This window comes from Ambystoma mexicanum, chromosome 6q, assembly GCF_040938575.1.
Source record: "Ambystoma mexicanum isolate Mex_15411 chromosome 6q, UKY_AmexF1_1, whole genome shotgun sequence".
NCBI classification, from domain to species: domain Eukaryota; kingdom Metazoa; phylum Chordata; class Amphibia; order Caudata; family Ambystomatidae; genus Ambystoma; species Ambystoma mexicanum.
In genome coordinates this window covers 1,563,860,462-1,563,876,253 of record NC_090937.1, presented here as the reverse complement: position 1 = coordinate 1,563,876,253, position 15,792 = coordinate 1,563,860,462, and the positions used below count along the sequence as shown (strand labels likewise).

At 44.0% G+C, this 15,792-nt stretch overlaps 1 protein-coding gene across 2 annotated transcripts in view; it reads right to left on the bottom strand.

The window, feature by feature from the left end:
* Positions 1-15,792, bottom strand: part of NAGK (N-acetylglucosamine kinase) — a 460,912-nt gene that overhangs the window by 355,524 nt on the left and 89,596 nt on the right. For both annotated transcript variants that reach the window (XM_069632274.1, XM_069632275.1), the window contains exon 4: positions 1,863-2,004. In XM_069632274.1, coding sequence (XP_069488375.1) covers positions 1,863-2,004 — 142 coding nt within the window. The remainder of the gene's footprint in view (positions 1-1,862; positions 2,005-15,792) is intronic.

The following is a 15,792-nucleotide window of genomic DNA, read 5'->3' as shown; positions in this document are numbered from 1 at the left end:
AGGATTACGCGTCTGTGTGGACACAAGCGAAGTGAGAGATTAGACGGACAGGAATTGAGCCAGTCATAGTTGAGATGGCCAAAATTAATGATATGCAGCAGATAGAGGGAGACAGACCACCACTGAATTTGGTGCAATAAGGGAGTTTTTGAGTTGTAGCCATGATTGTTTTGGCGCAGATGTTAATATACCAGACTTCCCTCCTATAATATACACCTCCTATGGGCATACCTTGAACCTGGGGGGGATTAGGCGATTCCAGGCAAGGGTGGGATATGACCTTTTCCAGAAAACGAAAAACTCATAAGTTTGGATGCAGGGTTTGCGGATTCAGACGGTTCTGCTAACCCAAGTGGGCAGGCTATGCTAAATCAGTGAACAATAAAAAAGGCAATTTTGGGGAGTGTAGGATTTAGGACTTTGGTGGACTGAACATCACCAGCTTGTCAGAAATTAATACTTTTTACAATAATTGGCGTTTGAGGGGGGTAAAGTCAGAGGGGAACTCAAGTACATTTTTCTATTTTAACATTGGTTCCCATAAACAGAACTGCATTAAAAACGTTCCTAGAAAACATACCATGCCCGCTTAGATTACATTATTGGTGGACAAGCTGAGTTATCCCTGCAACCAGAACAAAGCTATGAACAGTTCAATAAAGAGCTTCAATATTGTCTTTTTCAAACAATGCCTAGATTCCTAATGTTTTGAAATTGAAATTCTATCAAGGAGCCAAGGGCTATGGCAGACCCTTCATTACACATCCAATGCTGCCCTGGCTCCACAGAGCTACTCTATACTTTACATGGTGCCTACACAATACTAAATACTGAGGAGTTCATTTAAACCCTTACATCTCTAAGGAGGCGAGGAGAGAGGGCTTTTCAGGTAGGACTACCACAAGAGCACGCAGAACCACAGGGAACGATGCATGAGGCCCTTCATATTCTACAACGCACCTTACCACATTAACACGGTCCTTCTTCAGGCTTGTAAGCATTTTGTTTAAGTTATTTTTCTTTCTTTCAGAATAAGAGCATTGTTCATCAAGGGTGTACAGGTGCATATATTCCACAGTTCATGTACAAAGTCTGTCACTGTTTGATGCGCACATTAACATGACCTTTTGGTTCTTGCATCCTGTTTTCATATTTGTCCATTATCAGTTCCAGCAATTGCAACATGAGCACATTGGAGGACCTATGATGGTAACCAAATATCTACCAGTCTCTGCTTAGGATTTAAAAGCCTCATGACAAATTGCTCCTTGCCACGCCACATAGCTATGCCAGCTATCAGGCCTGCATAACGCCCTATGATGCTTCTGTTCTCACATTGCATCACACTGTTAATGGGCAACTCTTCAGATCTGTACATGACAATTAAAATACTAAGCTAGCTTTTTGTTCAAGATTAAAATCATAGGACATCTATTATACGTTGAGCAAATGGAGTTTCTGCTCATTTCTTTCATGGTCACTATACGAGGGTTTCAGCATTCAGAAAAGGAAGAATCCCACATCATAAGCACTCCCAACCCAAAAATTGTACCCTCACAAAAACCATTGGAGGCCTTAATCCATTTCACTTACTAATCCACAAAGAGAACACTTATATTCAGCTCACATTAGTATTCACAGTGCTTTAATAGAAAATATTCAATACCATATATTTAATTATTATTTATTTGTACATGGTTCAAAATAAACCTAAACAAACACAAAATGAAAAGAAAATCACATCACATAGTTAATCACTCAAAAAACATTTCAATTGAGATAAGACAATACAGATTTAACTGGGAAGCATATCTGTAATGCAGACAATTTCCTCAATATGAACCAACGATAACTGTACTTACCCTGGCCAGTTGCAGTAGCCATTGCCCCTATCGCGTCCGTGGTGATGTAGTAATTTTCACTGAGTTTTGGAAAGCGTTCCTGCAGTTCATCAACAAGTTTCAGGATGGCTTCTTTCTGTTCTCCTCCGCTCAGTGACATTCCCTGCATTGCAAATGTAAGTGAAATTAATGTGAAAGCCACAGCACTGTGGTCTTGAAACCCAGGTTGCCCTTCTGGGTGCAGAATCAGAACTAATAAACAAATGCCCCACAAGAAAATCTCTAAACGACTATACAATTGCCAGAAGGCAATCAAGGTTCCCCTGGAGACATTGCTTTCCCGCCTTGGCCCCTAACAGCTGAAAGTGAGGCACACAGGGAACAATGCAAACATCAACATGAATAAAACAACTTCTGAAGCCCTGTAGATTGTAAGGAGTTTGGGAGATTATGTCAGGCCTCACCACCAGTTTAAGTCACCAGCAATTATCTTTTTGATATCCTACAATCCAGCCTCCACCCAAGTCATTGAATCAAAAACATGCTTTTTTGTTATCTGGGCTGGACAGCTGGTGCTGCTCCTAAATGTAGTGTTTGACACAGTGGCTCGCAAGAGCCTACTGGGCGGCTTCAGAGCAACCTTCATAACAAAGCTGTCCTAGAAACGAAACTCCAGGCCTTTGCTATAGGACTCTGGAATCACTGGTTAGGAGGAAGGCCCCAGCCCTATGTTGGAGGCCTGGGTTCAAATTCCTAACTCGAAACAATCAAGTTTTCCTGGGATCGCCTACTTCTAACAAAGGTAGGTAAGCCAAGATCCCTTATGTAGGAAGTGGGGTAGACAAGAATGTAGCGTAACAGTATCAAAGCAATGTCCATACGGGAAGTATAAGAAAACATTCATATCACGTAAAAGGTTGGTAAAAGGTATTCATGCAGGTTATAGACAATTGATTTGCATTCAGGCAGAAATCAACATTCTTAGGTTGCTACCGATTTAGTTTGGTTGACAGTGGACCTTACAGCTGAACCTAGGTCTAAGGATCACACATTTATACCAGGATCTGAATTAAGTGAACTGCGTTAGTTTCTCATAGGCAATAGTAGAACAGACTGCTAGGATTCCGATTGGCTAAGTGGGATACTGGCCAATGTTAAAGTTAGAGCTTTGTCTGCACACTGGCACCTTTCAGAAGGGGAACCGAGTGGTGTGAACTTCATATGGTGAAACTTGCACTCGATGTGCTGTAGAAGGGCAACAGCAGTGTTTCCTGTATTCTGGTGCAGGAGGGGATTAGGATATAACTGAACATTGTATTACTTGAAATACTCATCTGGTCAAGTGGCACAGTGAGTAGAGTGCTGCTTTGACATCCGTGCAGAGCCTGCTAATGCAGGTTCGAATCCCGGCAGGGCCAAACTCAGACTTTCATCCTTCCAGGTCGATACATGAGACCACACACCGTGGGTAATAATAGGCAGCGTTCTTAGTGCTATATAAATGCCAAATTATTATTATTAAGGAATGACCACACAGATGTACCAGGTAAATATACTTTATACCTCGTGAAAGGTGAGCAAGGTATTCGAGCATCGTAAATCTAAGTAATTCAGGTTCAGAAAGTCTCTCGAAGCAATCTTAGGTATTGATCCCAAATGTTAGGAATTTAAAAAGTCAGCCAGGACCTCAGGGTCAAGTTGGACAAGTCTTTCCCGAAGCATATTTAAGAACTCATTTTCACTGTAACCAGGATGCATTTGCTCATAGGAAATAATGTAAAACAGAGAGGCTTTTGAGCGGGTCACTAATCCTGAGGCAGAGTGGTCACCAATAGTACATAGAAGGCCCATATGTTAAAGATATGGCTTGATATAGATGGGGATCACGTTTGTACCTTTACAAAGGCAAGACAAGTGATTGGAGTCATAGTCAGCGATTTTCAACCCATAGCAGTATCTTCAGATATGATATGATATATGATATGGCATTTGTAACGCGCCTATACACAAGTGTTTCAAGGCGCGACGAGGCAGGGAGGGGGGAACATGGGGAGACAGACAAACGATCCTACTAGGCCAGGTGTCATTCAGATCGCGCAAGTGCATGTGTAGGGGGACGGGAAAAGTGCAAGGGGGAACAGATGAGTTTTAACAGAGGGGGAGTACTGGTGGTAGTAATCCCCATGCCATTGGCAGCTCTGATGAAGAGCAAGACCTTCAGGCAAGTGGAATACTGTGGAGCCACTGGTGATGCTGGTATTCTGAAGTGGACGGGGAGTGGTGCAGATGTCAACTTTACTGAACAGATGGATCTGATGCTGGGAGGGGCAGATACTGTTAAGTGTAGGCATATTTCTGCACAAGATGAACTCCTGGACAGGTGGGATGAGTTTCTTTGGATTGTATCTTAGTTTGACTACTGGGTTTGCAAGGCTTTTGTGATCAGGTATGCCCTGAGTGCTTGCCTCTTGGCGGAGCACTCCGGATCAAGAGTAGGCATCACCACTGGTCTATCTTCTAGTAATGAAAGGGCTAGTGCAGTGGGCACCATGGCTGAGCTTTGCTTCAGTGAAGGGTCTTGCCAAGTTGCAGTTACACCAGGGCCAGGCCCATGTGCACAAAAAGTAAAATAAACTAACTGAAAGGAAGCAACAAGCTCTTAAAAAAAAAGAAAAAATGCATTTTGATAACACCATTTTACAAACATAAACAAAGGAGGAGTGGCAGGACTTGCTATAGGGAGTGTGGAGAAAGTAGAAGTCTTATTAGGGAATGAGCAGGATCTCTCTTCAATAAAAGCAAAACCAGTCAATCAATCAAATCTAGAGACATTGCATTTGGTGAAAAAAAAAAAAAATTCATATGCAATTTTCGTGCAACATCACTTCATAAATAGCATCTAATGTCTCCTTATTCCAAACAGTCTTTCAAGAAAAAAGTTCAGTTAAATATTTATCAACCAAAAAGATATATATTTTTTTAATTTTTCTTTTTTTTCCCTTTGCGTTTACAGTACACAAAATACTTTACACAATTTTATATTACACTCAAATGTTAAAAGACAAACGTAGAAAAAAAAAGTAAAATTGAGTTATATTACATCACAACCTCGACACATAAAAGGTTGTAAGAGTAAAATTAATTAATATACTTCTCTTAAATCATTCTTACTCATTAAAAAGGAAAAACATTACGCTTTCTTACAAATCACTTACTAACCACAGGTCGATATCCATCATCTTATTTAAGTCAGAAAATATTTTAACCAATGCTAATATGAGTGTCAGTTGAGAGGTCGTCATTAGCCTGTTCCATAGATTATTTGAAAGTACCCGAGCAGTTGAATGGATAAAAGGACCTGAACTCAGAACCCTATACATGATATCATGTGGCATTTATAATGCGCCAGTACACAAGTGTTTCTAGGTGCAACAAGACAAGGAGGGGGGAAACAAGGGAGGACAAAATAACGATCATACTAGGCCTTGTGTCATTCAGATTGCGCAAGTGCCGGTAAGCGGGCAGGGGAGACGTGCCAGGGTGGAGGCGAAGGGGGAAGTTCAGTTAACTCACAAGGGCAGGCAGCGGGTGGCTCATAAGTGCAGAGAGAAGGGACTGTAGCGTTGCAGATACAGAACCTGAAGTGCTGGGCAGCCCAGAGGCAGTGCGAGGGCAACTGGACATGCACGAGCTTGGGCCCGAGTTCAGAGGGTGGCCAGGTGACCAATGTGCAGAGAAGTCCGGTGCATCAGCAGGGGAGAGGAAGCGGTAACGAAAAGGAAGGTCTGGAGTTGCTTCTGTAACCGGAGGTGGTTCTGCTCAAGGATGCCGGGCAATCCATCCCAAGATGATAAAGGGCACCAATGGGATTAATTGTTCATTTTTCAAACCATTCTTTCACATTTTGGCAGTATAATTGTTTTGTTGAACACATGATGGCCATTTTCTTTAAGGGCTTCATTATTTAACTGTAAACCTATGCATGCACAAAAAACTAAACAGATACCTGACAACTCAACATATATTAACAACATGTAAAACACACACTATTACAAAGGCCTCTATTCACTCAAGAGGTGCCTGATGTACTATGTGCAAAACATTGCAAACAAACAACAATACCAAGTGCAAAATACAAAGTGCAGAGTCAAAAAAACAAATTACTTAAAACTTCATAATTGGCTGTAGGGAGTACACTTCTTCAGTGTTTACCGTCTTGCAAGTTCAGCCTACATACAGTTACTTAATTTTGAAATCTTCCATGCAAAACCCGGAACCACTGAAATTGGAATCGGTTCTATGACCCTTTCAATGTTGATCAGTTCGTGGACCCATTCACGGTCAACATCACTAGACACTAGCTTTAATTGAGACAGGTACTGAATGTAACAGGTGTTCCTAATAGCCTACCTTCACTGGATGTTTCAGCATTACATGGTTAAATTCCTTTCCCTGGACCAAGAATAGGTGTACCCTGTTGGAAGACCCCAAAATGCCCCTGAGCTATCCTCCCAGGACCTTGCTCGAAAACCTTGAATAACAGGGACCGGAATCCCACATGGGTGCATGAACTTGTAACACAGATAACAAAGCTCTGTGTCAGGTCCAAAGCAAATGTGCCAGTATTCATTCACAACATATTTACTTATAAAGCATGGGTTTCTGGTGTGAGAATCCTGAGGGTCTTCGCCCTCCTACTACCCCTGGATCCTCTTCTCAGGTAGCCAGGGAAAGGTAATCGCTCTTGGATCCTGCCCTTGTGGGAGGATCACCTGGGTGGTTGGTCCTTGGGGATTGGGAGTGGGGTGCCTGCAGGCAAGAAATGGTATCCCCCTTTCCCTATTGAAGACCAACCTAACCCTCCGATGACCTTCATAGGCTATTGTAACACCTCTCCCCTCTTTTCCCTGTCTTTTACCTTTGACAGCACTTATGCGACTAGGAGTGATGAACACTAACACCTCAGTTCATCACTCTAGTACTGGGACGAAGAAGATACCTAGGGAGTGTTTCATAGGTCAGGCATGTCCTTTTAATTATGGTCAGAAAGCCCAATTGCAAATCCACACCTGCAACATGTCAAGGGGTTGCAGGTGTATAATGGGGGACCAGCATTTCAGAAGAGAGAGCAAGAGGGGGGCCAGGTTGGCAGAGACCAACAGGGGACCCGTGTCGTGAGGAGGAAGCCGTAGTGGGACCCGAGAGACAGCCAAGGACGCCGGCGGAGATTCAAGAGAACCTGTGGAGCCCAGGATCAGCTGTGCTGGGAAGCTACAACAGGTGTGGGAGCCTCTGTATGGGATAGTAAGCAGAAGCCGGCCCAGCAGTCTACAAGACAGAGGAGGAGAAGCGGAGCCATCGGAGGGGAACTCCAGGACCAGCGAGTGTCTGAGAAGTCTCCCAGCACTGGGGTGCTCCTAGCAGGCTACGCTTAATCAAAAAGGGCCGCACATGGATATTGAATACCGAACTGATTGAAATGTTGAAACCAAAGGAGAAATACGTTTATTGAAAGCCGTATTGAATGAAACTTTGAAGCAGAGCTGATTCACCCATTTCGAACCCCGAAATGAATGAAAATCTTGAAAATGAGCTAAAGTAAGCGTATTGCACACTGAACTGAATAACGTATGACAACCAAAACGGAAAGCGCCAATTTGCAAGTAATTTACCGAAAAGAGCACAAGTGTGAAAGAATATCACAGCAAGGTGGGGCAGTGAAAAGGCCACAGAACAGCGAACTCTATAAAAGGGATGCAATGCGGCAAAGCCAGAAGCTGGCGAGAGGTGTCTAACACGTGGTGACAAAGCCAAGAGGCTAACCAGGAGAAATCACGAAAAGGTAAAATGGCATACAAAGCCAAAAAGGGATCCTGGTTGCGCGACCTGCGATGGGTGGACCATGTCTTCAGACAACTGCGCCTAGACCAGTGAGTCCTAAGTGATGAAAGTTAAAAGACATTGTGAAATAAACCAAGGAGCACTGTGAGTGAGCTGGTGGAGCGAACCAGAAGGAGAGCCAAGTGGACCTAATTTATTTTGAACATTGAAAGTGCAAGTCTTACATTGAAATCTTGGGCAAGGGAACCCTGAGATTTGAGAAATTGCAAATACTGTCTTCAGGATGGAGACTCAAGACCCCCTCTTTTGTGTGAAATGTGTTACATTGAACTTGGGGGGGAAAAACCTGTGAATTGTGTGAAATCTAAGTTGAAATCTTTGACCGAGACTTTCCATAGTTTGGCTCAGGTAGGGAAATCCGACCTAGCATAGGGCCAGTTATGCCTTCAACCATCCTGACATTTAAGTTAATAAAGTTATTTTGATTTTACTTTGAATCTGTTGACTGTGGCTTGATTCATGATACCTTAACAAATGGTGACAGCGTTGGGATGCGGTGCAACCGATACAAGTTGGGGAACTTAAGATTTGAAAAGAAGTACCAGAGCATCAGACTCTTCAGTAGCTACCAAAGGTTCTATCAGGTTTTATATCTGCAGTAGTAGGGATGAAATTATTCCCCCAGTTGTAGGAAGACTGATCTGATATGAATTCTACCCCCTGATACATACATCAGACTAGCACCCAAATCAGTACTGGCATGGAGATTTGGAATTGATGTATTAGTGCGAGTAATAGACCCAGACTTTAGAGGCGCTGTTAAAGGTATTGCTACAAAATCACAGAAAGGACCCATTTCAAATTCATCAAGGGTATAAAATTGCTCAAGGGGTTCCTGAGAAAGCAGTGTTACCTAGGCTCAAGGAAGAATCTGGTAAGGAAAGTACAGATAGGGGAACTTGAGGAGTCCTCCCAACCCTGAACCCAGAAAAGCCAAAACGTAAGAGCCTCAGACACTTCCCGACGTAGCCTTAGCACAAAGAAACGACCCCTTGTTAGCTGAAGCATTTTTGCAAGTAGTATCAGAACCTGTAGGTCATGAGAAGGGGGACCCTTTTTCATTTTGAAACATGGGCTTCTTTATAGAAGAGACACCACTTCAGATGTCCCAGTAACAGTTGGTGGTCCCTAAAAGTCACAAAAAGGTGGTCCTACAAATACCCCATTCATATCCGATGAGAGGCCATCTGGGGCAGTCCAAAACCCAAACACAGATTTTCCCTGTTCAAACTCCTTTACGGACGAGAACCATGGGATGTCCTGGATATGTTGAGAGAAACATGGGAAAAGAGAGAGAGAGAAAGAGAAAGCGAATCAAGAGAGAAAAAAAGAAAGAAAGAGAGAGAGAGAGAGAGAGAGAGAGAGAGAGAGAGAGAGAGAGAGAGAGAGAGAGAGAGAGAGAGAGAGAGAGAAAAAGAAAGAAAAAGAGAGAGAGAGAGAGAGAGAGAGAGAGAGAGAGAGAGAGAGAGAGAGAGAGAGAGAGAGAGAGAGAGACTGCGAATCGGTTGAAAGAACACATGACAGCTGTTAGATCTCTAGTCTAGGCTCATATGATGAAAGCACAGGAACAACAAAAGCCCTCTTATGACAAAAAGGTTGCATTATGATCCTTCACCATAGGTCAAAAGGTGCAGGTTCTATTGCCTACATCTGAAAACAAGTTGGTGTCCAGATGGCATGGACCATATGAGGTACTGGAACAAATGAGTCCCTGTAATTATAAGATCTCTCAGACCGACCCCCATGTTAAAACCCATGTCTACCATGTGAATTTATTGAAAGAGTAGAAAGAAAATCATTCAGAGTCCCAGGCTATAATATTATCCTGTCTTCTACTCGAAGACACAGAAGACAGACCTTTAATTTCACCCAATCTCAATAACAATCGAAAAAACAAGATCTGTACTATCTTATCAAGCTATTCACTGATGTGTTTGAAGAGGAGTGTGGAAAAGTAAAGGGTATTTATCATCATCACATCCGCACTCCCGACGGTAAAGTGGTATACTTGAAACCTTATTGGTTACCTGAAGCTAGAAACGAGATCACCATTCAGAAAATGTAAACCATGTTAGAGGCTAATATCATAGAGACTTCTACTAGCCCTTGGTCCTCTATCTTGTTGGTGGCAAGCCCCGATGGAAGCTGGAGGTTCTGCATAGAATTTTGAAAGGTGAGTGCCATTTCTGCCGTTGACACTTACCCCATCCCCCGTTTCGACAAACTGATAGATCGGCTGGGTAATGCAGTCTACCTTTCAATGATAGATTGCACGAAAGGATACTGGCAAGTTCCTTTACATGAGCCTGACAAAGAGAAAACTGCCTTTGCCACTTCCATACGGTTGTTTCATTTTAAAGTTCTGCCCTTTGGGCTACATGGTACTCTTGCAGCATTCCATAGACTTATGGATACGATCTTACAACCGTACTCTAAATTTTGTGGAGCCTATATAGACGACATTGTAATACATAGCAGGCCATGGGAAGATCATTTACACCACCTTTATACCATCATGAGAGTGTTAAGAGCAGTGCTGACCGCTAGCCCCAAACATTGCAAACTTCCCCACTCTGCAGTAAAGTATTTGGGGTTCTTTGTGGGTAATGGCACTGTCCAACCACAACATGAGAAATTAAGAGCTGTACTCGATACACAGACTCAGAAACTAAGCTCTAAGAGATTTTTTGGGACTAATCGGGTACTACCACAAATGTATTCAATATTTCTCTAGCAAAACATCTAGACGGACCGATAAATTGAAAAGTGCCAAACCCCAAAAGATCAGATGGGAAGAGGAATCTGTTATATGATTTTAAAACAAGCCCTATGCCAAAGCCCCATTTTAAAGGTTGAAGAGGTCTCCAAATAATTAATCCTCCAGACTGATGCTTCCTTAATGGGATTAGGAGCTTTTCTGTCACAAAACCATGATGGGTTAGAGCACCCCATTTTATACATCAGCAGAAAACTCTTCCTCAGAGAGAAAAACAACTCAGTCATTGAGTTAGGGGTATTGGCAATAAAATGGGCTGTGATTCATTTTGAAGTATTATCTTTTGGGTCGTAGGTTTAGCCTAATAACAGACCACCCTCCTCTAGTTTGGATCAGTCAGAGGAAGGAATCCAACCCTCGGGTAAAGCAGTGGCTCCTGGGCCTTCAACCATACTGCTTCACAGTCAAAAACCGGAAAGGCAGAGAGCAAGGTAATGTGGACTTCCACTCCCAGTTTCCCAGGTTGCTCCAGCCCACACTGGGGAAGGGTATGTGAGGAACCAGAGGGTATTCTCGATCCTACTCCCCCTGGATCTTCTTCTTAGGTGGCAAGGGAATGGCAATTGCTCTTGGAATCTGACCCTGGAGGGGGAGAAGCGAGTGAGGATCACCTGGGTGATGGGTCCTTGGGGAATGGGAGTGGGGTGCCTGCGGGCAAATACGGTATCCCCCTTTCCCTATTTAAGACCAACCTAACCCTGCCACGACCTTCATAGGCTATTGTAAAACCACTCCCCTCTTTTACCTTTGACAGTACTGGGACGAGGAAGAGGCGACTAGGAGTGATGAACGCCAACACCGCAGTTCACCACTCTAGTACGGGGATGAAGAAGATGCCTGTGGAGTGTTTCATAGGTCAGGCATGTCCTTTTAATAATGGTCAGGCAAGCTCAATTGCATATCCACACCTGCAACCTGTCAAAGCGTTGCAGGTGCATAAAGGGAGACCAGAATTTCAGCAGAGAGCAACTGGGAGGTGTAGGTGGCAGAGACAGGCAGGGGGCCCATGTCGCAAGGAGGCAGCTGTGGTGGAACCTGAGAGACAGCCAAGTCACCGGCCGAGATCCAAGAGGACCTGTGGAGCCCAAGACCAGCTGGGCTGCTAAACTACCACAGGGGTGGGGGCCTTCGTATGGAACAGAAAGCAGCTGGAGCTGCGAACGAGACAGGACGAAGAGACAACTGTGTCTGCGTCCAAGCCGAAGCAGCAGGGCCACCGGCGTGTGGAGGACGACATCCGGCCCAGCAGTCTACAAGACAGAGGAGGAGAAGCAGTGCCATTGGAGAGGTACGCCAGGACCGGTGAGTGCTGGGGAAGTCGCCCAGCACCAGGGCGCTCATAACGGGCTATGCTTAATCAAGGGCCGCACATGGTTATTGAATACCGAACTGAATGCAACTTTGAAACAAAGTTGAATTACAATCATAATACCTTTATTGAATACCCAACTGATTGAAACTTTGAAAACAAAGCTGAAATACATTTATTGAATGCTGCATTGAAGGAAACTTTGAAGCACAGCTAATTCACACATCGTACACCGAAATGAATGCAAATCTTGAAACTGAGCTAAAGTAAGCTTATTTCACACTGAACTGAATAACACTTTAAAGTTAAGAACAGATGATAAACCAAAAAGGAAAGTGCCCATTTGCAAGTAACTTACTGAAATGAACACAACTGTGAAAGAAAACCACAGCAAGTTCGAGTAAGGAAAAGACCACAGAACAGTGAACTTTATAAATGGATGCAATACGGCAAAGCCAGAAGCTGGCAAGAAGTGTATAACACGTGGTGACCAAGCCAATAGGCTAACCAGGAGAAATCAGAAAAGTGTAAAACGGCATACACCGTCAAAAAGGGTTCCTGGTTGCGCTACCTGTATTGGGTGGACGGTGTGGTCTGACAACTGTGCCTATACCAGTGAGCCCTAATCGATAAAATTTAAAAAGCCATTGTGAAATAAACCAAGGAGCACTGCGAGTGAACTGATGGAGCGAAACAGAAGGAGGGTCAATTGAAGCTATTTTGTGGTGAACATTGAAAAGGTTGAAAACAGTGCAAGTGTTACATTGAAATCTTGTGGAAGGGAACCCTGAGATTTGAGAAATTGCAAATACTCTCTTGATTATGGGCCCCCTGTTTTGTGTGAATTGTGTTACATTGAACTTGTGGAAGGGAACCCCCCGAGAATTGTTTTGGACATGTATTGCATTGGCGAGAGGTAATCTTGAGACTTTTGTGGAACTTTCTTCAACTTGGGCAAGGGGAGCTGAAAGGGAAGCTAAAAGCTGGAAGAAGCTCAGAACTATGTCGATCACCATTTCTTTCATTAATGACATCCCTACGCATGGTTTAGCTTTAGTTGTGAGGGCAATAATAGGTTTTGGACACAGACTTAAGTTGAACTCTTTGACTTTCCTTAGTTTCGTTCAGGTCGGAAAATCCAACCTTAGCATAGGACATTTAAGGTAATCAAGTTGTTTTGTTTGAACTTTGAATCTGTTGTCTGTATCTGGCTTTATGATGCCTTGACATTGGATACTTTAATGCTCCATTTAATGATGCAATAATACTTATTTCGTTTACGAGTGGACCTGTGTGTTAATCATTTTGTGGGAGGTGTAAGGAAGGTATGGTATCAACAGTAAGACAGACACAAGTGACCACAGGGAAAGGGTGTTTATTGAACTTCAATTGGGTTTGGAAAATGCCCATCTAATCCTAAATCTAAAAATGGGAGTAAGCTACAACCATCAAATAATAATAACGCAGTCCTAGTGGTGTCTTGTCCAAATAAAAGGGCCTATATAGTAGTAGACCTATTGCCAATCCTTACCTCTAAATACAAATAGTGTGGGAAATAATGTCATGTAAAAGAGAAGTGTTCAAGAAATAATAGGTCAGGATATTCAAGTTGTTGGCGTCCCTTCCCCACGTTTTCAGCACGGTACAAGGAGGCACACTTGAGTTTAGCACAATCTCTGGCTTCTCTAGCACAAGGGTGCAGTACAAAACTTCAACATCATGGCGGTATGTGCCAAAGTCTCCTTGCCATTGAAAAGCTCTTCTTTCAGAGGGCCTGATACAACCAACAATAAAGTTCCATTCCTTTATTTATTTCACATATACAAAATTTTCTTAGGTGATTTACTATTCACCTCGGATCCCCCTCCGCCGGGTTCAGATCCACTTCAACACACTGTTCTCTGGATTTTCATGTATCCAATTTCTCGGGTGATTTGCAGTTCACCCCAGATCCCCTCTGGCGGGCTCAGATCCACTTTAACACAAAATCTTCAATTAGTCTCCCTCTGCCGGGCTCGGACCAACTTTATCTACTCTGTCATCAACTTTCTTTACTGTATCAACATCGAAGACTTTCGATTGTGCACAGGATTTTGCTTAACCCGCTACTGGACCACTTCGATTCACAATCCTTTGCCCCTCTTTCACTTATTCTCAGCTGGATACCTTACAGAGACCTTCGATTGAGCACACACGTGGTGCTGGACCACTGTCAAAAGGTATTGTATCTTGGTTTCAAAGTTCAATCACTCATCTGCAGTTCAACTTTAATCACGTTGGTTATCACACGCTTATCATACAATGTTCATTCCAGAGCTCGCCATTCAATGTTGCTGCTTGCAACCTTGGCTTCAACACAGAACTGTCTTGTATTGGTGCCAAGATAGATTTCTAAACTCTGGCCTGATGGGCAGAAGGTTAGGAGGCCACCGTAGTTTAATGGAACAGGGGAACCTTTTGAACAAACCAGACGCATCTGCGGTAGCTTGTCAGGCGGTCAAGACTAAGTCTCCGGAGGGGTAAGAGTGATCGGAAGCCCACAATGAGCACACAGAGTAAAACTCTGCAGATTACCCTTAGATAGATGTATCAAAAATACATTATCAGCCTTTATAACAAAACACGATTAAACCACAGTTATCAAGAAAACAATTACCACACACGCTTATGCACTAGGTTACATATATACAAAATGCGTTTAGCCTAATGCTGACGAAAGGGGAGAAAATAACCAGAACCTGCAATAGAAAGGGCTATGTTCAACACAGATATCAAATTAGGCAGTTCTTCGTAGTCAATCCCCAACTTATGTATTCCAGCCCTACGAAGTGAGGAGCCTTGCACTCAAAGTACAGTAGTGCGTTAAAGCGTGATTCCAAGAGGAGGGTCTACCCTTGCAGACAGCGCGACTTTTAGAGTTCGGGAATAGCTGGGAAACGCAGGCTAGCCCAGCCAAGGTGAGTATCTTAAGGGATTCTCGTGCGTAAAAATAGATGGATCTGCCAGGGGCCTACCATCATGTGATGAAAGTACTCACCGACCCTCGACACAGTCCAAACCAAACTTTGGCAGTCTAGCCCACTTTGCTCATCGGTGTTAACCCTGCAGTTTCAGTATGCTCAAGGTCTCAGCGGCTGCGGGACGTGGCGATCGTCTGTGGTGGGACAGTAGCCTTTTCTCAGCTCTCGAAGAAAGGAGAAGGAAAGTTCCAGTGCCGCACATCTCAGGACACGGTGGAGCTTGTCTGCAGGCCCTTAAAGTGACAGTCACCACAGCAGGGTGACAGTGACTGCAAATGCTCGCGGAGGCACCCTCATAAATCGCGACCCAGAGGAGCTACGACCCAAGTAAGCGATTTCCAAAGTCGCGAGTCTCAACTCGTGATGGTGGCGTTCCTGTGCGATACTCTGGGTTCGAGCTGGACAGTTCACCGAATGGCCCAGGAACACCTCTGAAGGGTCCCTTTGCAATGTTAAGTAGGAGCGGCCGAAAATATTTGTTCCCAGTACTCCAAAGGGGCGAAGCGCCCTTGCAGGCCTTCTCGGTACGATGCAAAAGCAAGGGTCCGACGGGACAACAGTGGGGTCAGGGTGCCAAACCTTCCTAGCAAGTCACCGGTGATTCCTCGTGTCTGCTCTTTCGCTAAGGATACTTGGCTTCTTCTCTAGTTCAGTGTGAACTTCAGTTGATCGAACTGGAACGGATGCAGAGCCTCTTCTCTTATCCAAGATCCATTTTGCTCTCAGATAGCCAATGGAAGATCTGCTTTCTTGCATGCACGCCATGCGTGGGCCATTTGTGGCCATGGTGGTTCGTCATCCAGGGCTACCAGACATACTGGCATCAGTGGTGTGGATTGGGACCAGACAGTCCCAACCCCCTTCCTGGGCACTAGCACACGTGACATGCATGAGCCTGCGAAAGAGGCGGTTTTTGCGGGAGGATGCATGCCCAAATAAGGAATA